At 35.7% G+C, this 22,465-nt stretch overlaps 2 protein-coding genes and 1 long non-coding RNA gene across 8 annotated transcripts in view; 2 read left to right on the top strand and 1 right to left on the bottom strand.

Moving 5' to 3' along the window:
• The window catches only part of LOC134665459 (uncharacterized), a 430,855-nt gene that overhangs the window by 252,398 nt on the left and 155,992 nt on the right, over window positions 1–22,465 (bottom strand). The window lies entirely within an intron of this gene.
• Window positions 1–22,465, top strand: part of LOC134665397 (protein tiptop) — a 424,238-nt gene that overhangs the window by 118,046 nt on the left and 283,727 nt on the right. For both annotated transcript variants that reach the window (XM_063522343.1, XM_063522344.1), the window contains exon 3: window positions 5,079–5,174. In XM_063522343.1, coding sequence (XP_063378413.1) covers window positions 5,117–5,174 — 58 coding nt within the window. In that variant the 5' untranslated portion in view covers window positions 5,079–5,116. The remainder of the gene's footprint in view (window positions 1–5,078; window positions 5,175–22,465) is intronic.
• LOC134665634 (3-oxoacyl-[acyl-carrier-protein] reductase FabG-like) lies at window positions 7,070–7,852 on the top strand. Its single transcript, XM_063522591.1, has one exon. The coding sequence runs from the start codon at window positions 7,080–7,082 to the stop codon at window positions 7,839–7,841; it is 762 nt and encodes a 253-aa protein (XP_063378661.1). The 5' UTR covers window positions 7,070–7,079; the 3' UTR covers window positions 7,842–7,852.

Below are 22,465 nucleotides of genomic sequence, written 5' to 3' on the forward strand. Positions count from 1 at the left end.
GTGCGAAGATATTGAAAAATGTTTTATTATAAGTTTAGATTCTACCTATGCCAATCTTTATTTCCTTTACAAGCACGTGTTGATACTACTTCTTTGTCAATTCAATAAGATAAGTCAAAACTAGGACCATGAGAAACTCATTCCCAGTAGACACTAAATTCCATAACAACAAAAGCATAACGCACTGAAAACATCTCAGAAGGGCATCTACTATCCCCGCATCTGTCCGTTCATAAATCTGTCGTATGAAAAGAATTAAAACGTTCCCCTTTGTGGACGGCTGAATAAATCTTAGATATCTCCCGGAGACGGCGATATTTTACAAGTTTTTGACAGGGAAGATGACTTTCCGAACGGCACCTGCCCAGGGAGTTTTTTAGATTGACGGTGTGGCATTTGGGTTAGGGTTTTTAAAAATTACTCTTAAAGATATCTAAGATGGCAATTAAGCGTATAAGTCGTCAATTGTTAGGTATCTTCAAATGGTGATACTTTACAAGTTTTTGATAGGGAAGATGACTTTCCGTACGCTACTTGCCCAAGAAGGACTTTTTAAGATACTTATTATATTCTATAAAATTATTTCCATTATGATTACCAACAATACGTATATACAAACATTCAAATAAAATAACCTGTCTTGAACATTAAAAAAGTCTTCACCGCCGTACGTCGCTCGATAAGCAAGGACATCACCATAAACTCCGTACTATACTGTTATTGGTTCGTCGATTTATCCTTTTTTCAACTGACAATTTATTGACCTAACTGACTCGGTTTGATTAAAAGGTGCCGCGCTAAGGTGGGTGTCACTTCGTATAAAAAGGGACTTTACGTCAAATGGCGCTTACGTCGCATTTGTATTGAAGCATCGGTTATAATGACGTAAGTGCCAATTTCCATACGCTTGCGCTTAATGATTTTTTTGTAAGTTAAGGATTTAACTACTCAAGGGCAAACTTTTGTTTTTAAGTAGTATTTAATGAGTTGTAACCCTATACAAAGAGAAAGCAAAAGTTTAATAAAATCATCAAGACTAATATCCGAAGATGTTTTAAATTACGATCTTACGCTCCAAATAGTATGGCTACCTTTTCCATATTAATGGCAAAGAAGCCTTTTCAATACAATAAAAGTGCTTATTTAATACAAAATACTGGTATTTTAAGTATTTCTGAAACTAAAGGCCTGTAAAGGAGAATTTATTTGAATTTAACATAATTAGTAAAAACCGTCATAACATTCTAAATCGTCTAGTCTTTTCACTAAGGTTTAAATTTGTTTGTATCATTTTGTTACTAATAAAGGCGTATTGACATATAAAACACGTTAATCAAGACTAATAATTACACCCGTCATTTAAACTAGTACATTGGATTCCAGTTTTTTATGTATCCGAAAGGTTTTTACAATAAATTATTATAATTAAAGTCAATTGACGGTGGGGCCGTTATATGGACCGCCTTTTGAAAAGAAATTTAATGCCTACTTGGCGTTATGCCGCCTGTTTATATTTATTATTATTTTAATGTGGTTCACTTTCGATTTAAATACTTGAGTTTATACAAGTTGCGCCACACATGAAATTATAAAACATAAGTTTTACCTTTAAAAAAAATACTAGTCGCTAATATGTATTAAACCAAATTGCTGTAAAGGACATCTGTCGAAGTCTAAATGTACGGGAATATAAATTACAAAACATTAAAATGGCGCCATCTTTAAAGATACCACCATACCTTTGCCCTATGCTCGTGTAGATGGCGATACTTTTTGACATTTAACAAATTTGACATATATCAGTGAAAACACAAGGATCAAAGTCAAATAGCGTTCTTAAAGTTTTAATCATGCGTCGAAAGATGGCAGTAAATTTACTGTGGGTACAAAAATTATGTCGACAACCCGCCTGTATATCAAATTATTTCTACTAGATAAACTCTATTTACCTACATGAAAATATTCTTTATTACTTTGTTAAAAAGTTTTTCTATAATAGCTGCAAACCAAAATGAGGACCGGGATCATATCACTTTCTCTCTCGCTCTACCTATGACTATGCGAGTGTGAATGAGAAGTTTTACGTCACCGCTCATCAGTTTGGTTTGCGGGAAGTATATTATTACCACTATTACTTCTAAACCTGTATATGGAGATACGACATTTTGCTAACGTTCAATGGATATACGTCGTTTTTGCGACACAGCTAAGATATCTACTAAATTGACTTCCTTAGCCGTTTTGTAATCGTCGTTTTAAGTGTTAATAGCAATTAACGGATACTAATTGATAATTAAATATAATATAATAATCCAAGATGTGCGATAGGTGATACGCAATGTGAAATTTGTTTACATTGTTAGTTATTTCTTACTTGTTTGACAAATATGTATGTATGAAACTATTTTGGTTATTTCGCCTCATTTAAACTTAATAGGTACATCATCATCATCATCATTCTAGCCTTCAGTCGCCCACTGCTGAGCATAGGCCACAGGCCAGATAATGAATATCATTCGAAGTTTAAAATGACTGTTATGTGCGTCGATGTTGCCACGTTTTATTTATTATTTAAAAACATGACACAACATGTGCATGTCAAAGAAAAAAATCGTCAATCCCAAAACACATCGACAAATCTTTATACAACAATAGAACAAGAAAAACAAAAACGAACACTAAAAAAGCAGTAATAAATCGGGTTGCTATCACTGCATCGCACGTCACTATATCGCATTACTACAATGTCCGTTTGATACCGAATTTATTACGAGTAGTGATGTGCCTAATATTCCCGGCCGTAGGAATATTTCGTAAAAAAGGCGGGAATGAATTGGGCTATCAAAGTATGTTACGACATTATCGCATTACTACATCTTTGAATAATATGACAATTAACTTTCACAAATGCATTGAACTAATAATAAATATACCTAATTTTTTATAATTTTTTATTGTTTTTTATGTGCTTTTGCATTCTACTTTTATATTCATGTTATAAACAACCTAACTTAAGAAGAAAAATAAATAAATGATAATAAATATAATGTTAGAATGTTAATATGTAATATGTGTATTTAATAGAATGTTAATATGTAATATGTGTATTTAATAGAATGTTAGTATGTCTCACAACAGTTTAAATTCGAATAAATATACCTAACAATAGGTTTTTTATAATGTGTTTATATGTATTTTTTTTATTGTTTTGTTAGTGTTTTTATATTTTACTTTTATATTCATATTATAAAAACCCTAGCCTAAGAAGGATGATGAATAAAGGAAATATACCTATCTCTGTTTCAACCTCCTGTTATTTGGCATTCTTGATTAGATACTGCTTCTGAGCTAAGGGTTCCATAATATTCTCAACTTCTAAAAATCTTAATTTGTATCTCACACCGACCGCTCACTTACCAAGTCTGCTCTATATCTATTGAAGTCAATCTTGTTTAAAATCTCTACAGTTTGGAATTTGACTAATGTAGCTTATAAAAATATAAGTGTCAACGTGAATACAGCTATTTTAATACCGATTTAATTCAGGCGATTTCGATGCGTGTTAAGCATTTCTTAAAATTATATTTTATTATTTTCATTTTTTATGTTGTATGCCGGGTTGCATGGAGAACTATTGCATATGGATTAGAAAAAGAAGAGAGACGTTTTATTGTTAAATTTGCAAAGAAATAACCAATGTCCACGAGATTCCTGGAAACTTGGACATTCCCCGTGAACATTCCCACGAAGGCCACATCACTAGTTTGATATCGAATTTATTACGAGGGCTTATTCCGAATCACTCGAAACGCGTCACTCGCATCTCATAAATTGTGTGACATATCGCTCGACTCAACTTATAAAACCAAGAAATCACTCAGCTCATTTCTTCACTGTAGTTTTTAAGTCAATGTAATAAAGGTGATATTTGATTTTTCGGTGCGCATTTTTCAACTGGTTCATCGTATCTTATGTCTTGTCTCATATTAATGATGGTTTGGTTTTTTTATCAGGTATTTTTAAGGTTCGGAAGGAATTCTCAGGGTTTTAGTCACCGTTTCAAGAAGCAACATTGATGGGTTCTGAGAATATGATGGTTGATTATAAACAGTTTAATGATTATTAGAATCAGACTTGGAAATGTATGTATATGGATGGATTTAAGATAATAGCGAAGTTGATCGGAAGTTAGTAGCTAATCGTAGTCAAATGGTCAAAATGTTTTCCTAATTACCTATACAATTTTTTAATGGCTCCTCTACATGATGGGCCAGCGCCGGCCGTTCCAAGGGAAAGACCATGCGGTAGAATGAGATAGTAATATCACTTGCTCCCTCTAACGCATAAATGCGTCCCTTGGAGACCTTGGAGTGGCCGGCGCGGCCCATCGTGTAGAGGAGCCATAAAAGTAATAGGACTTTTTCTCTAGTTTTTTACATCTTGTTAATGTATAGGTAAATATCTACTACAGTACATATGGTGTTACTTTACCGCCCTAGCTAGGGCGGGATTGAGGACAATACGTGCCAATGACAAACATTTAAAAGGCCATACGTACTGTAAAACGTTGTACAATACACGTGCGAAAAGGTTATTCGCAACTCGTGTCCATTTAAACTCCCTTCAGTTGTGTTTCAATTTATCGCCACTCGTTGCGAATTTCCTACTTTACGCACTTGTAACGTAATTTTTCTTCCTCGCGTTATCCCGGCATTTCGCCACGGCTCAATAGAGCCTGGGGTCCGCTTGACAACTAATCCCATGATTTGACGTAGGCACTAGTTTTTACGAAAGCGACTGCCTTCTGACCTCCCAACACAGAGGCTAAACTAGGCCTTATTGGGATTAGTCCGTTTTCCTCACGATGTTTTCCTTCACCGAAAAGCGACTGGTAAATATCAAAATGATATTTCGTACATAAGTTCCGAAAAACTCATTGGTACGAACCGGGGTTTGAACCCGCGACCTCCAGATTGCAAGTCGCACGCTCTCACCCCTAGGCCACCAGCGCTTCTCGCACTTATTGTAATGTCCTATTTTATGTTTTACTTATTTAACATAAAGATTATCATTTCCAGATGCGGGGCAGTGAGCGGGGCGGCCGGCGGGCGTAGAGATGCGCTCCAAACAGCAGCCGCGACCATCATACCGCTGGCTCAGCACTAACGAAAACGGTATGTTTTAACCCTTAAACTTATTAGGGTCATTTGCACCTTTCATTAACCCGGGGTCAACCGGTTAAACCTGGAATTACCATGGTTACCAGTACAATTTAACACTGGGTTAACGGTTTAAGCGGTTGCCCCGGGGTAGTGGGATGGTGCAAGTGGCGCTTAGTACTACTCTGTTGGCTGAGTGACTTTTTAGGGTTCCGTACCCAAAGGGTAAAACGGGACCCTATTACTAAGACTTCGCTGTCCGTCCGTCCGTCCGTCCGTCCGTCCATCCGTCTGTCACCAGGCTGTATCTCACGAACCGTGATAGCTAGACAGTTGAAATATTCACAGATAATGTATTTCTGTTGCCGCTATAACAACAAATACTAAAAACAGAATAAAATAAAGATTTAAATGGGGCTCCCATACAACAAACGTGATTTTTGACCAAAGTTAAGCAACGTCGGGAGTGGTCAGTACTTGGATGGGTGACCGTTTTATTTTGTTTTTTTTTTTTTTTGCATTATGGTACGGAACCCTTCGTGCGCGAGTCCGACTCGCACTTGCCCGGTTTTTTTTTTCGATGTGGCGATGGCGCGCGCACAGCTCTTGTGAGCAAGGACACCGCTAAGGATACGGGCGAGCCTTGCTCATATGCATATCTGTCGCCAGTTTTCCCTTAGTCGCCTTATACGACACCCACGAGACGAGATGGTGTGGTGCTATCCTTTTCTGATGCCGGCACCACACGGCACCCATGGCTGAGTGAATCAAAATGAGAGTAGGCCCCCGACGCAAGACAGCGCCATTTTTTTCGGTTCTGTGCTACTTCTCGCCATTGTTGACTCGGGGTTAGCGCAGATCCGCCCCCCAGCATGTCACTCCAGCGATACCTGGGGGTCCTGGGGCAGTCCACCTAATAAGCGACCCAGATATGCTGTTTTCACATTCAAATCTGCATCCAGTCTCTCAAGATGGCCGAACCAACGGCACAGAGGGGCTACCGCCAAAACCGAAATTCGCAAATTGCGGGGATCTTTCTCTTTTACTCCAATGAAGGCGTAATTAGAGTGACAGAGAAAAATGCCCGCAATTTGCGAACTTCGATTTTTGCGGTTATAGCCCAGATTCCCTTGATCCCCATGATGATTTTAATATAAGTGCCATACTTATAGCCCTCATACCTACTCACGCCTCACGACGCAGTCTATGGGCAACGACATTGGATCTCTTTAATCCCTATACTGATATTTTAAGCGACTTAATCTATTGTTGTGCCGTACTATTAAGTAAATAAAGCCATTATCTCGCTCTACACTTATACTTTTAGCCTTTATACTAGTGAAAGAACCCTACTATCAGTTAATTGCACTTGTAAAATACCTACATTCCTTATCATAATGCACTTCGACAGAGATGTGAAAAATACTTTGTAAAAAGTATTTAAATACAAAATACAAATACATACTTCCGTGATTATTTCAAATGCAAAATACAATAGTTTTTGAATTTGTATTTAAAACACAAAATAAAGGATTCAATTTAAAATACTTTTTAAAAATACAAATACTTTGCGATAAAAGGTGAATAGTGATAACTAGTCTGAATTTAAAAGAACGCTGGTGAACGTGGTAGAACGACGTCGAGGATAGGGCGAAGTGGAAGCGAAAGACACGGAAAGCTGACCCCATCACCATGTGGGATTATATAGCTCGGAAGAGAGAGAGAGAGAGAGAGAGAGAGTTTTCTTCAAAAGGTATTTAAATACAAAATAGGTATTTTGCATTTTTTATACACGCATATTAAATACAAATATGTATTTCAAATAAGTCACATCTCTGCACTTCGAACGATAAGAGTTTATTATAAATTGGATGTCATTCACAAAACCTTCGCAGTGCATCTGTTTAGAACAAAGGAACAATGAGTTTCGCCGGTAAAGTGGCAATCGTGACTGGTGCTGCCTCCGGAATAGGAGCTGCCACAGTCAAAGCATTAGCCAGAGAAGGTGCCAAGGTGGCCCTGGTGGATATGGACGAAGTAAAACTACAAGAAGTCGCCAAGCAATGCGAACAGCATGGCAACAATCCTCTCATGATCAGAGCAGATATCACTCAAGACGAAGATATCAGAACCATAGTGAAAAGAACGATAGACAATTTTGGAGAGTTAGATGTGCTGGTCAATAATGCGGGGACTACCAGGCATTCATCTATTATAGACGAAAATTTTATGGAACATTTCGATGTACTTATAAACACGAATCTACGCTCCATGGTCTATTTGACACACCTCGCTGCTCCACACCTGATCAAGACGAAGGGTAACATCGTCAACCTTACAAGCATAGTTGCATTACGCGTCTTATTAGGAAATCTCTCGGCGTATGCGGTTTCTAAAGCAGGTGTAGCTCACTTCACTCGCTGCGTTGCTTTGGATCTGGCTCCACATGGGGTGAGAGTAAATGCCGTGGCTCCTGGAGGCACAAAGACGAACATAATAGAAAATGCAGGGCTGTCAAACGTAGAGGCGACAATGGAGGTATGGAGGAATAAACATACTGTGTTGAAGAAGTTATCGGAGCCTGAAGAGATAGCAGATGTAATTCTGTTCTTAGCTAGTGATAAGGCTAGGAGTGTTACTGGATCGACGTATGTGTGTGACAATGGGGGACTGCTGACATAAGTGTTCACAAGCTAGAAGGTCGATTACTGCAGTAATTAGCGATTTTTGAGCACATCATTTAGGGTTTATAATGTTAATGTGTGCAAATAAACATAAATTTCTGTTGGAGTGACCAAAATTACCTACTCGTAATTGGGATGTTGAATGTATGTATTGAAAATAAATTATTTCACACATGCATGAAATCACCAGTAAATTTTTAGACACAATTTCTATTTTATAAATCGTATAGAACTATTACGAGTAGGTAAGTTGACCGTGACGTCATTTGCTAGATCAATTCCACAGTGGCAAATCGTCTTGACAGGTCGAAATAAGAAACTGACTTGACTAGCAAGTAGTCAAATACCTAATTGACCGTCAAAATCGACATCACAATCACAACCATATAATGTCCAACCTCCGCTATGGCATTATCTTATGGGGCAATTGCAAAGACATTAACAGAGTATTTAAGCTGCAGAAAAAATGTGTAAGGGCGATCTGTAGCGCCCGAAGTAGAGACTCGTGCCTGCCGTTGTTCAAGGAATTACAAATACTAACGGTCCCCTCTTTATATGTATATGAAATCTGTCTTTATGTGAAAAAAAATCTACACAAGTTTAATATACAAAAAAGCAATCCGAGAATAACGTCCAAACTCCATGGCTTTAACTTGTGCTATCCCATTGATCACAAAACAGCTTACTTTAGAAAGAGTGTGTTTTATATGTCTGTTCACACATTTAACCACTTGCCTAATGAAATTAAAATACTTGAACAACCTGAATTTGGCCGTAAACTTTATAAATGGTGCCTAGAAAAATCTTACTATAAAATAAGTGACCACTTTATGTCTTCGAACAATAATTAGTACGAATAGTAATATTTATTAATTTACTCATTGACATAGTACCAATCATTTTATTTGTATCACATGTAATGACACGATATTTGTATAAGTATTTAGCTGTAAGATTAGTTTTAGTATCAACATTGTACTCCGCATCGCGGTTGATTGTGATGATTCTACCTTAATAATTTTAAAATCATTGTAACTCACAATATGACAATAAAGATTCAATTTCAATTTCAAAACGTTTTTTTAGGGTTCCGTATATTGAGACATCACAACTTTATGGGACCAGGGTCAATATTCTATGAAACTATTATATGAAGCTAATGTGCAATATAACGGTAATTTATATCAAATTAAGTAACATTACGCTATATAAAGACGTCATAATACCTTTATCACTAAGAAAGCGTTACTTGTAAAACATACAATGGAACATTTCTTCCCATATTAACTCAATTACGTATAACCTGGTGTGAAAACAGCTTAAGTGCCATGTATTTTGTAACAAATTACTGCGTTTTGTATAAAGCAGGTATACAATATTTACGCCTATTTAATCATCGCCTTGGATATTTTACATCAGAATTTTTAGAGCATTTGAAAGTGAATTCTATTTGAAGGGTGGAAAGGTTGGAAATGGTTTAGTTATGCAATTGTTTTTAGGGATCTGTTAGATTTTTTTTAAGCATGGTAATATTTTATTTCTTGCGATGAGTTGAGTGCATACTAGTATAAAGCATATCGTACTTTCAGGAGTTGGGTAAAACACTTGTATTATTGCCATACTCTTTGTACGTTATTGATTGTGCTTGAGTGCTTCATACTTATATAATACTTATACACAATAAATTGTTTTCATTTTATTAAACTAAACTGCTGATATTTTTTATGTGTTTTTAAATTATTCTCACAATAGTCACAATTACATGCTTGACAATTGACATTCCATGGGTAAAGGTACCTTATGGCGGTTGGTGCTTACGTCACGTAGCGCCACGTATTTTAGTATTAAAAGCCTCGTTAATAATAAGTAGCAAAGTGAGCGCCAACCGCCACGAGGTACCTTTACCCGTGGAGCGACACATTATTCTACACCATTCTCCCGGTGGACATGTCCAAACTAGTGTCCAACTCACGCTTGACCATTTATTCAAATCGACGCATCACCGTAACGCGACTAAACTTCATAAACAAAACCATACAAAGTCGATACACAAATGTAATAGACGCAATAACTCAGCTTTTTGTATGAACTAACCCACCGTGAAGTAATAAATAATATTTATTTTTGCTATTATACGCGTTTTTGTCAGTTGTAATGGGTGTAAAAGCGCAGGGCGGGATTTGGTCGGTGGGGCCAGGAAGAGGGCGGATTAGGTCTGAGTAAGGTTACGGCCTGCCATGTCGGAACAAGCTAAGTTTTCATGCCAAGTGTTAAGTCAAGTACTGAGTTTATAAAGATATGTATGTATTCTGAGTGTCAAGTTTGTGCAAGGTTAGTGTGGCAGAGTCTAACGAATTGAGTCAAAACAAGGCAACAAGGCAAGGCATTTTGTTACCTTGTATAATACTCGTAAATGTTATACTTATTTTTTTTATTTGTAAGTATGTATTCTCTTCTCTATGAAAAGTCGAGGGTAAAAGACCTAGAGGACGAAGTCCAAAGATATGGTCGAACCAGATCTCCGAACAGCTGGAGCTACCTGTTACCAGGTTACCACCGCCCTCCATCAAGCCACAGACCGAAACAGTTGGAGGCAGTTCATAAAGCGCAAGTGGAGTCACGATCCTCAGAAATGGGGGAGCGATTAAGAAGAAGAAAACATGTATTCAGTATTCAATAAAGCACATTTACATAATTGTAAAAAAAACAAGACATCATGTTTTTGGTAGTTGAAATCTATTAAAAAACAAATTAAAAATGTTCAATTTCTTATGCTAAGAATACTTAAAATATGCCGTCTCTTAACTAGCACCACTTTATTGCCCTTTTTACTGGTTTATTAGATATTTCTTGATGAACTGAACTTTAGCTATCGCCATTTACCTATTCTAAAATTGGTAATTCAACAGTCTATTACAATGTTCACTCAACAATTTTAAAGATGTATTCCATAATTTAATGAAAATGCACCTGTCTTCTGGATTGTCTACATGTATTGATATTTTTAATGAGATGCAATTCGCTGCCGTCTCCGCGCTCGCTAGTTTCGCGGCCACACATCACTAAGTCGTTTCGTAAAAACCACTCTCTATGGCGTCCATACTAAATCACAAGATTTAATGGCCTCCCCACTTGCAATATCTTCATTATTAGTAAATAAACCTATGTATCTATGTAATCACATAAGCCCACCCTTATTTTAACTTTATGTATTCGAATCGTAGAAAGTAACTTTTAATTTATTCTATTTTAGATTGGCCTTGTTTTCATGAACTATTCAAGTATCTAATTGACTGAAAAACGCAATATTAATACCTATAAACTACTAAAAATAGTCATCAATGATTTTCAATATTTTACCAAATAAATGGCATTAAACACTGATAACATAAAACTTTTTAAGAAACGTCTGTTTGCATTCTTACCAAAAAAAGCCTATTATTTACTCCATTGACGAATATAAAAGAGACAGCTTTTAGCGAACTCAAATTAGAATTCTTGTTTGACTTTAAGCTGCTTTACTGTAGAAGCCTAGATTTTTTTAGCAGTTGATACAGACGGCTAATGAATTATCGCATATAACTGGCAATTAATGTAAAATATAAAATTAATCACCATAAATGTCTAGAGCGGGACGTTATTGAAGAGTGTCAACTACCTCATATTTTTGCACACATTTAGAAGAAATGTCATTATATTTTCGAAGTTATTTATTTAGTAGAAGTCAACGTTACATTTTTTGTTTGCACTTGGAGTTTGGCGTTGATGTAGATTCTGTCCGCTTTTCTAAGATCAAGTGCGCCATAATAAATCTATAATGAACTTGATATTAGAAATCGGAGAGGCTATAAAATTGTCATCAAAAAATGAAAACGTAATCAACAGACAATTCAAAAATACCTCGAACGTGATTCGGAACAAACATAAATGTAATGCATGAGATTTAACCCTTAATCAAACGGAACACTTTTTATGAGATTTTAGAAAACTAAGAATGGTTTTTAGGTAATCTGGGTGCGTAGATTACGATAAAATATATAAAAAGAATTTTAGTGGGGGAGAAAGGGGGGTTTTGCGGTGGGAAATAATTTCCCATTATCCGTTACGGAATAGCAAAATCTTGAATGAAGTGGGAAATAGTTTCCCATTGTTCGATACGGTTACGAACTTTTTACTAGTTAGTACTTCCCGCCGGCTTTGCTTGGAATTCAAGTATGATCCTTTAACGTTATCTTCAAAAATCAAAGAAATAAATAAAAGTAAAAAGAAAACAAAAACAGGCACAGATTTTTTTGTGTTACAGGCAAACGGGCATATATTTTTATTTATGGAAACCAATTAAAATTTAGGTGGAGAACAAACACTGGGAAATAATTTCCCACTTCATAAAACCTACCAATTTTTTTGTAAATCGTACGTTCAAGAACAAACAATGGGAAATAATTACCCACTTACTAAAACCTTAAAATCTTGGCTAAATCATATCGTTATCACAATTCTTTTCAAGCAAAACACAGGGAAAATAAGTCTAGTTTATGATAGTATTCAGTGTATGCACTTAAAAGATTTTTTTTCGCACTTAACCTCAAAACACTAAAAAAATTGTCGTTATTGCAAAAAAAATCACAACATCTGACATTGACTTTGACGTATGGTCACAAATGGCGGCCATTAGAAAAGTGTTGCCATTTTTCAAATTCAAAATGTTACTAAGATTTTAAATCTGTATGGTTGGTATCGCTGAGTGCTGCCTTTAAAAAGATAAAAAATATTTCGTAAATTAGAATGAAGTGGGAAATAATTTCCCGATATTTGATTAAGGGTTAAAAACCGTCGTACTAGTAAATTAAGAAAAAGCACCACGTATTGTAAAGGTTACATTACATTCACTGAACCACACACGGCGTCACCCAGCTGCGTCAAAATCAGCGTATCACTCACACAATAACGTTTAAAAATAAAAGCGCATAGTTTAATATAATTTATGGCCCATTGCGGGCCTGATTTACTAGCCTGCTGTCTTGCTTTCTACACTGCTTTCTCTCTCTAATCTTTGTCTTCGTGTGAATACAAAACACTTGCTTTTGAAAGGTTTGTGGTACCGGTAGCGGCAGATTGTCAGAAAAAGACAATTGAAAATATGCAACAACTATGCAAATTTTATTTTATCTTTTTAAAGTAATGCTAGGAAGGTAATGTTATAAAAGTGGCATGTTTTTGAAAACCTGGCTTAGCGAACGATTCAAATGTTTTGCATCTTTTTGATATTTTAATGCGACGTTTGGATAGATACAGCGGCGGCAATAATGATTGATGAAGCAGTAATTAAACAGCAGTTGACTTCCGAACGTCATCTTCAAACGTGATTTTGTAGGTACATAATATATAAATGAAGCGACGATAATTACATAAAATGAAAGAAGGCATGTAATAAGCATTCATAATATCTAGATATCATATATATAAAATTGAAAAACCAGAACGGGATAAAAAACGAGGGAAGAAGCGAGATGGCGCCTTACAAATTTATAAAAAGTTTTTGACACGTTTCGCGAATACGACGCACGTATGATAAGAAAAAACTGTTCAAATCAATTATCTACATATGGGAATAGGACTAGAGCATAAAAACTATCGCTTCCAATGCGTATTTAATTTACAATAAGGAAATTAAATTTTGAAAACAATCTTCATTTTACGACATCGTCCATTTCTCGGCAACTCTCGGTTGCTTTCGTTTGGCGGTGTTACAGATTAGACCAAAAAATCCGTAAGTTAAAGTAAAAACTAAATTATGTTTGTCATGTTGGTATACAGGTATTTCTGAGTTTTTTTACACGAAGTAAAATAAAAAGTGCTGTCAACCTCAACCTTAGTCTATAGAGCCCATACGAGTGATTTATGTCATATATGACTTATCATTCTTATCAATCAATGTAATTACTATATTATTGTTATCAATTTGTATTTTGTTGTTTTAAATTTATTTTTGAGTTATATTATTCAGATTGACTTTCACGGCTTCGGCAAATATTGCCATTCGTCCGGGGAACGGGCTAAGAATGCTGAGATGGGCCAAAAATACAAAGTTGATAGTTAGTTATGTAGGTAGATTAAAGTGCATGTTCAGATATTATTGAGCGACCTGATAAAAATTAGCAAATATACAGTCAGCAGTCAGCCAAATATCGTAATATAATCTTGTTGCCATAGAAATAAGGATGTGGTCCGATATAGTGGCGAAATATTGAGAGACAAAAGCGGCTAAATTCAGTGGTGGCTCGGACACTTAGAGAGAATGGGAGAGGATTGTGCCGTGAAGAGAGCGCAGGTACGTCCTAGGTACCGCTGAAACGACGTAGTTGCTCAAGACCTGCTCAACCTCGGCCATGACGACTGGCGAGAGCTATCGCAAGACCGAGAGGACTAGACTACCTATGTTTGTATGAAAAGGCGATTTAAGGGCGGTGGTCGTCCATATTCGTCTTAAGGCGAAAATTAATCTAATGAACGTTTTTGCAACTAGGCTTATAAGAACAAATAATAATTTTATCTTGAAACAAGTTTTAAATAAATACGTATAGATGAAAAAATACAATCTTGCCTTTTATCAAATCACATCATTTTTTGACAAATTTGCGAATTGAGTTATCCAAATAACGGCTACAAATAAGAAATCCCTATCACAGTTTTAAACCATGGCCGGGTTGAATACATAATAATGTCGGTATTTAACTAAACATAAGACGAACTCTTTATTTCATTTACGCGAGCGGAGCTGCGGGCCCGTCTAGTTATATATAAAAAGCAAAACCATGATAAACTTTTTCATCAAACCTTGAATAGAACAAAAACAATGTACTACCAGCCAAAGAAACAAACGCGAAGAAAAAAGGTGAAACCACGTTAGTAGTAGATGCTAATCTATCCAACGTACTAGAAACATTAGGCCTCATTAATTTACATGTTCACTCATTCTCACAGTATTTCTCTCATAATAATAACCACAATACTTTAACTACGTTAAATATTACTCAATGTTACATTATCTCGTGATTTGGGACGGATAGTGATTTCTTTGTCTTCATTTAAAAAGTTGCGCAACTTTTTTTATGATGATCGTAAAATCAAGATGTTTGAGCATACTTTGTTGAAAGTGGTATAACGTGTTGACTACCTTAATTTATGGTTATCCGTTTTTTAAGAAAACAAAATGGAATACATAGCTGGAAGATCGATGGCTAACGGTGCAATTTGCGAATTTTATGACATAGGTATTTTAATCCCAAAAATGATATTTCAATTGCTACAATATGCTCTGTCGAGGGTTTGGTATTCAATTGATCAAGCAAACTCTAAGCACTTGGTAATGGTTAAGTGGTTTTTTTTTTGTATCGGGGATATAAACATACAGCTTAGTGATGGAATTTAAATGGCATATTGGAAAACAAAATTAAAAACTGCGAATTAATAATTAGCAAGCAAAAGTAAACCAATCTTTCCAAAATTTATCAGGATCTTCAATCTGTGATGACTCACAAAATTCAATAATCTTTAAAAGCAAACAAGTAAATTAGGTATCTTAAACCTAATATTTAAAAAAACCTTTCTGTGAACTCCTAATTTAAAACTCTTTTACTCTACTCATACTTACAGTGTTTTTCGATGGGATTGCTCCACTCATATTGTCTGGCCATTTCACTTACAAGGTCACACTTTTGCCAAGAAGCGCTTCTCCAAATTCCATAAGTAAATCATCGGCTTCAAATGTGAAAAAAACCAACACAATACACCAAATCCTTAAGTCCAAACAATACAAACACCTTCCCAATTTGACCACTTTACGGCCGTTTTTATGAATGTGGGAAAACAATTGACGTCCAGCTTTACGACGCCCGTCAACTACCGTTTAGGGTTTATTGACAACCCTTCCTTGTCAGAGGCAATAATTATCACCCTTAAATCACTGCTTTGTTGCGGTTTACTCATTTATTGCTTGACTTGACACCCTTGCTTCTGAGGAAGAGTTTTTTGCCGCAATGAGTGTTTAAAAGGATTGAAAGTTACGGTTAACAAGCTTATTAAATGGTTTTATCTTCAGTGAGTCATTATGATAACTGAACAGTACCTGCCACCTTGGAATACTTTTTCAAATAGGGATATATCCCTAAGGGTTGCGTTCAAAATCATCGGTCGCAATTTATCTAATTGTTCCTGGTATGTATCCTCCCGCGTGTATCCCATCCTCGTCGCCATGTGAAATGTATGGGAATTATCCGCTAATAAACATTAATATAACTAGATTCTTTACAGGATCAAAAAGAAATGTATTTTTCATCTTATGACATTGTCAACGAAATCGAACGAGCATAGATACACGCGGGAGGATACATACCAGCTCCTCCACCCTTAGCTGAAGAGCCAGAAGCTATAAATAAACATATCTAATGATGTATGTTATCCTGTAATGTGGCTTTTGTCTGTGGCTTGGTCATATACGCGCTAATTAAGTCGGTCCATCATGCCTATGATGCCTCATTTGCCTGGTCATTGTCAAATCAGTAAAAGTCGTCAACTGTTGGACAAGGACTTAAAGTCGTTGAATGGATGGATCTGAAGGAATTTCCACAACGTCTGCTCATTTTTTAGTCTCATCAGTTCATTAATTTGCATTCACAAATAACAACCTCATCATGTTATTTACAGTAGAAAGCAAACATGATTAATAATCTTGTTGTGTTCCAAAAACACAATTTATAATGTATTGCATTTTTGTCACTTACATCAATCTGTTTATACCAAGTCGATTCTCAATTCTGATCGACTAACGCATCATAAAGCTAAAATCAAACTTTGTTACCATAATGAATAGTTCGTAAAAGTTTAACGAGTGATAAAATCAGCTGTAAAACTGTATGAAGTAGTAAAGTTTTAAGGGACGGGAGCTATTCCGGTCTCAATAAATCAGGCCCGGACTGTTCGGGCCTATTGGCGATCGTAAAGATTAGCTCCATGTTTGTAAACAGTGGGCTTTATTTTTGTGACAATGGGGAATGGCTGAGAAGTTTTTATAGGAAATATGCAACTTTATTTATAGGTAGCGAAATTCTAACATACTTTAAGAACTGATACCCTCTTAAAATGGCTGTCACAGAGGAAATCGGTATTATTAAAGTTAGTGAAAAGACCGAGATAAATATTGTTGAATAAGTTTGGTTTATTGAATTAAAAATATAGAGTGCTTTAATAAATAAGTCAAATTAGTATTTCAGGGAACCACCTTAAAGTGATCAAAAATATTAAAACATTTTAACCGGCACAAGTGCAAAAATTGTGATTAAACAATAATGAAACAGAAATAAATAAAACATATTTCAGTCATTACAGTCAGGTATCGATAAAATGATAAAACCAGGAATGGGAAAAAAGGCAGAAAGGAATACCTGCCAAAATATAATTTACGCTAAACAAACAAAAATAATAACTAAACCTATGTTAGAGACTCTTAAATAATTATAAATAATAATACTGCTCGTCATTATACAGAAACTGTTAAAGCCGCTATTTCTAGAAAACAAACACTATAAATGAGATTTCCTGAAACAGCTAGCTGACAATAAATTTGCATTACCATGATCTACTTTCATTTGCACTATAACTTCTAGATCTATGCATAAATGACATTTAATTTGTCATAGAGCTTAACATTCTTCTGTTACGTAACGAACAGTCGCATTCACTATACGACAGGTGTCGCTTACATCAATTTATTATTTGATGGCTGTTGCGTTACGACTCGTCAGATTTACTGTTGTCGTAAGTGACTTGTTCAGAGTTAAAAACATTATTTCATTAACATTTATAACACACTACGTCCTCACATCGGTGTGAGAGGAATATAAGTTAATATGAAATCAGTATCATATTTCTAAAGTGTGAGTAAGCTCCTTGCTGTGCTCAATCTGTGACGTATCTTCCGGGTTTTAAACTATTTAAAATAGCAAATAGCAAAAAATAAATTTTATTTGCTTCTTAACCCCTTACTGCATGTAATAAAAATATTTGTTGAAATTTGAACTTTAATAGCTATCAATAGAGTTAAATATCATATCCGCCATATATGGCTTCGTATGCGGTAAGGGGTATAGCAAAGAAAAATATATAAAACCGAAAATAACTAACTGCTTTGACTAACGATTAATTTTATTTGTATAAAACACGCAATCAAATTTCAAAAATTGACGAACATAATAACTTCATCTAAATCAACTTGAAGCTCGTTAAAAATCGAGTCAATATTTTTAATTGGTCAATAATTTAACGACCAAAATATTGACAGCACGTATATTTTATTTCTTTATTCATTGTGCAGCCATAAAACCAGAGTGCAGTCAGTGGCTACGCGATCATTAATAAAATAGATTTAGGATAGTGGCCGGGCTATAAAGCACTTTTAGTTGTCAATAAAAGCGCGTAAACAGTTGTCAGGCCGACGCTCGTAAAACGCCGCCTGTGTGGCCCCACACGGTGACGTAGTCCGTGTCATTCAATAGATAACATTTAATATAATTATGACAATTTGCCGGAATCGTAAACTAGATATGACGTAAAATGTATTTAATTGGATTTTATAAAGAAATAAATACATAAATCAGATAGTTTTAAAAACCATGGTTTGACAGTTTATGCAACTGTTGTGCGGAAAAATAAAATTTATGACTTTTTTACGACTTCTTTAACTTTCGACGGTCCAGTTTTGTGGATTGTTACATTTTGAACGGTATTTAAATGATGTCTGGTCTTTAAAACGAAGATTATTTTAGTCTTTAAAAATGTTTGTGAGATGTGTGTCAATCTTTATTTCGTCACCTACAAACAATGTTCATTGGGTCAACGGCCTCCTAGCCTAGTCGGTAGTGACCCTGCCTAAGAAGCAGGAGGTCCCGGGTTCGAATCCTGGTAACGGCATTTATTTGTGTATTCATCACAAATATTTGTTCCTGGGTTATGGATATATTTTATGTATATGAGTATTTATATATTTATGTACATTATATATATCATCGTCTAGTACCCATAACACAAGCCTTATTGAGCTTACTGTGGGACTAGATCGATCTGTGTAAAATTGTCCTGTAATATTTATTTATGTATTTATTTATTCTATTAGGGTTGTTAGCAATTACGCGTAAGGTGCAGGGGGGCAATTTCGACTACGGGATAATTCCAACTAGTGCTTATGGTTAAAAAAATCATTTTTCATTCATTGGGGGGAATGGGGGGTCATTACCCAAAGGTACCCTAAAAATACATAATCCCTAACGTAAAAGATAAAGAAGGTAGGCGTAAAGTCGACCTCGAAACTCGAACCCACGTTCTGCATCCTGCCATCAGCCTACACGACTACTGGTAAACGATTTCAGACCTTATTCGTGGGGGATAAGGTAGGGATTGGGTGAGCGAGTGGAGCGTGTATGGCGGTTGACATCCACTTATGAATGAAACTTAAGAACGGATTGTAAAGATGGGGATACACTGAGGAAGGAAAGGTGTAATATTCAAATAAACAGATGCGAGTCGGACTCGCCCACCGAGGGTACCGTACTTGTTGGTTTAGCGGCAACAGAAATACATCATCTGTAAAAATTTCAACTGTCTAGCTATCACGGTTCATGAGATACAGCCTGGTGACAGACAGACAGACGGACAGTGGATACTTAAGTAATATGGTCCCGTTTTTACCCTTTGGGTACGGAACCCTTAAAAGGAATGATAAATTTGGCTTGGATTTTAAATAAGGATCAGGTTAGAATATTATTTAGTGACTTAACTTATTAGCAGTGATCGGACAACTCATCGCAAAAATAAATATAGTATATATGGAACATGGTAAATTTTTTTTGACAAATTGAACTTTAGATTTTGAGTATAATCTGGAAATTTTATAAAGATACTGTACAGAATAAGAGTTTAATAAATCTTGTCCTATTTTGAGATATAAATGATTTTTGATGGATTTGCGATGAGTCGTCCGATCACTGCTTATTAGAATCCGTAGGTAGCTTATTAGAATTAGTCAGCGTGTGTGCACCTCGCCTTAATCTGAAACACGAGTAGCGGATTGTAACTGCGGTGTTGTTAGGTCGAATTAGCTGTCTGTCTCGTCACACACGTATTTCATGCCCTCCTATAACAGCACTCATAATTATTACTAGGTCGAGCTAGAACTGCTCCACACTCCTATACCTAAAATTATACGACACAATTCGACTGACTATTTCTTACTAGATTAATGTAAAATTTCCGGAAAAATTGACAAATCAAATAAGTTTCCATCTCGAAAACAGAAAATAGCAAATTCATGTGGAATAATTCACAATTTTGTAAAGTTTCCGTAATAGAAATTTTAGATATTTTTCAGCTTGTGTGCACCTCGCCTTAATCTGAAACATGAGTAGCGGATTGCAACTGCGGTGTTGTTAGGTCGAATTAGCTGTCTGTCTCGCCACACACGTATTTCATTTGCTCCTATAACAGCACTCATAATTATTACAAGGTAGAGTTAGAACTCCACACTCCTATACCTAAAATTATAGGACACAATTTGACTGACCATTTCTTACTAGATTAATGTAAAATTTCCGGAAAAATTGACAAATCAAATAAGTTTCCATCTCGGAAACAGAAAATAGAAAATTCATGTGGAATAATTCACAATTTTGTAAAGTTTCCGTAATAGAAATTTTAGAAATTTTCAGCTTGTGTGCACCTCGCCTTAATCTGAAACATGAGTAGCGGATTGCAACTGCGGTGTTGTTAGGTCGAATTAGCTGTCTGTCTCGCCACACACGTATTTCATTTGCTCCTATAACAGATATACTCATCATATAATAATTTCAAAATTTTACTGTCATACTATTCAAGATACACACGAACCGCCAAATGTAAAATACGTGAGTGACCCGTTCTTAATTGATAAGTAATGTCTGTGTCCTAGTACCGTAAAACGGGGTGAGTAGGTTTCGCGGGGAGAGATGGGTTAATAATGGGGAGAGAAGGTTTGATAGGGGGGTGAGAAGGGATTTTAAGGCTACTGCTAAAAAAATAATGTAGGTATTCCAATTTAAAATGGAGCTATAGTAATACGCATAATAAAAAAAAATCGATCCAACAATCTTCCAAAATCACCTTTGTATGAAAACCCCTCTCACCCCAAATACGAGGCACTACGGGGTGAGGTGGGTTTTCTTCTTTATCGTCAAAGTTATGAAATCATTCATCATTCGGCATTTCGCCACGGCTCATGAGAACCTGGGGTCCGCTTGACAACTAATCCCATGATTTGACGTAGGCACTAGTTTTTACGAAAGCTGACTGCTATCTGACCTTCCAACCCAGAGGGTAAACTAGGCCTTAGTGGGATTAGTCCGGTTTCCTCACGATGTTTTCCTTCACCGAAAAGCGATTGGGATGATATTTCGTACATAAGTTCCGAAAAACTCATTGGTACGAGCCGGGGTTTGAACCTGCGACCTCCAGATTGCAAGTCGCACGCTCTCACCGCTAGGCCACCAGCGCTTTAGTTTTCATAAATGTAAAAATAAAATGTTATCGAGGTTTGACTTTCAGTTTTGACCCTACTCACCCCATTTTACAGTACCTAATTATATGTCCTTTAAACTTTATTTTAACATACCTATGACAATTTCGTATGTAGGTATGTTAATATAGATATGACAAAATGTTCAAGAATGTCTAGAATTATTTGCTAAAATTGCAATCCTCTCATTGATTACCTTAATTATGCAACTATAATCAAAATAGCTGAAACTACCTACTCAAGACTCTGTCATAAAACTCATAAAATATATAAATTATGTATACAATGTAAACATTAATATTTTTAGCACTTGATAGACAACTTTGCGATATTAAAAGTCAAGTTTTAAAACTGAAATGTTTGTCAATAAATCTAGATTGGTAGTTTAGATTTAGATGGAATTAATTATTGGTTTATCATTAGCATTACCATTACCGGTTGAAATAAAATTTTACTTGTTATTTAGTTAAGTAACAAGAAAAACCCCGCATAGCTAAACTGTGAAACGAGCTGTCGCTTGCGGTATTTCCGGACCGATACAACATTCAAACCTTCAAGAAAAGAGAATACTTATTCCCATCTTAATGGTCGGTAACGGACGAGCCCTCCGATGTTGCAGGCGGCCAAGTTCTACGGTAATGCTTACCATCAAGCGATTCGACTGTACGTTTGTCAGTTTAATTGCTATATCATAAAAGTGGCACAGCTTAAAAATTTTATATCGGTACCATTTTCTATCTCGTCACAGTGACAAGTAAAACGTGTCATCAACAAAACCCTATTTATAGAATTTATACTGCACCAATATTTTTTTTATGTCAAAAATAAGCTATTTCTACGCACATAGTTTTACAGGATACCTACCTATATAATTTCTTAGGGTATTTATATAGGATACTTAAATAAACTAAGTGAACCGTGATTACCTTTTGTATTGTTTTCCGGTCGATATAAGTCTAGAGAAACTAACCATGAATCATTAAAAACTGTTATATAAACTAAGTGAATATATTTTAGATATC

Source organism: Cydia fagiglandana, chromosome 6, assembly GCF_963556715.1.
Source record: "Cydia fagiglandana chromosome 6, ilCydFagi1.1, whole genome shotgun sequence".
Lineage (NCBI taxonomy): Eukaryota > Metazoa > Arthropoda > Insecta > Lepidoptera > Tortricidae > Cydia > Cydia fagiglandana.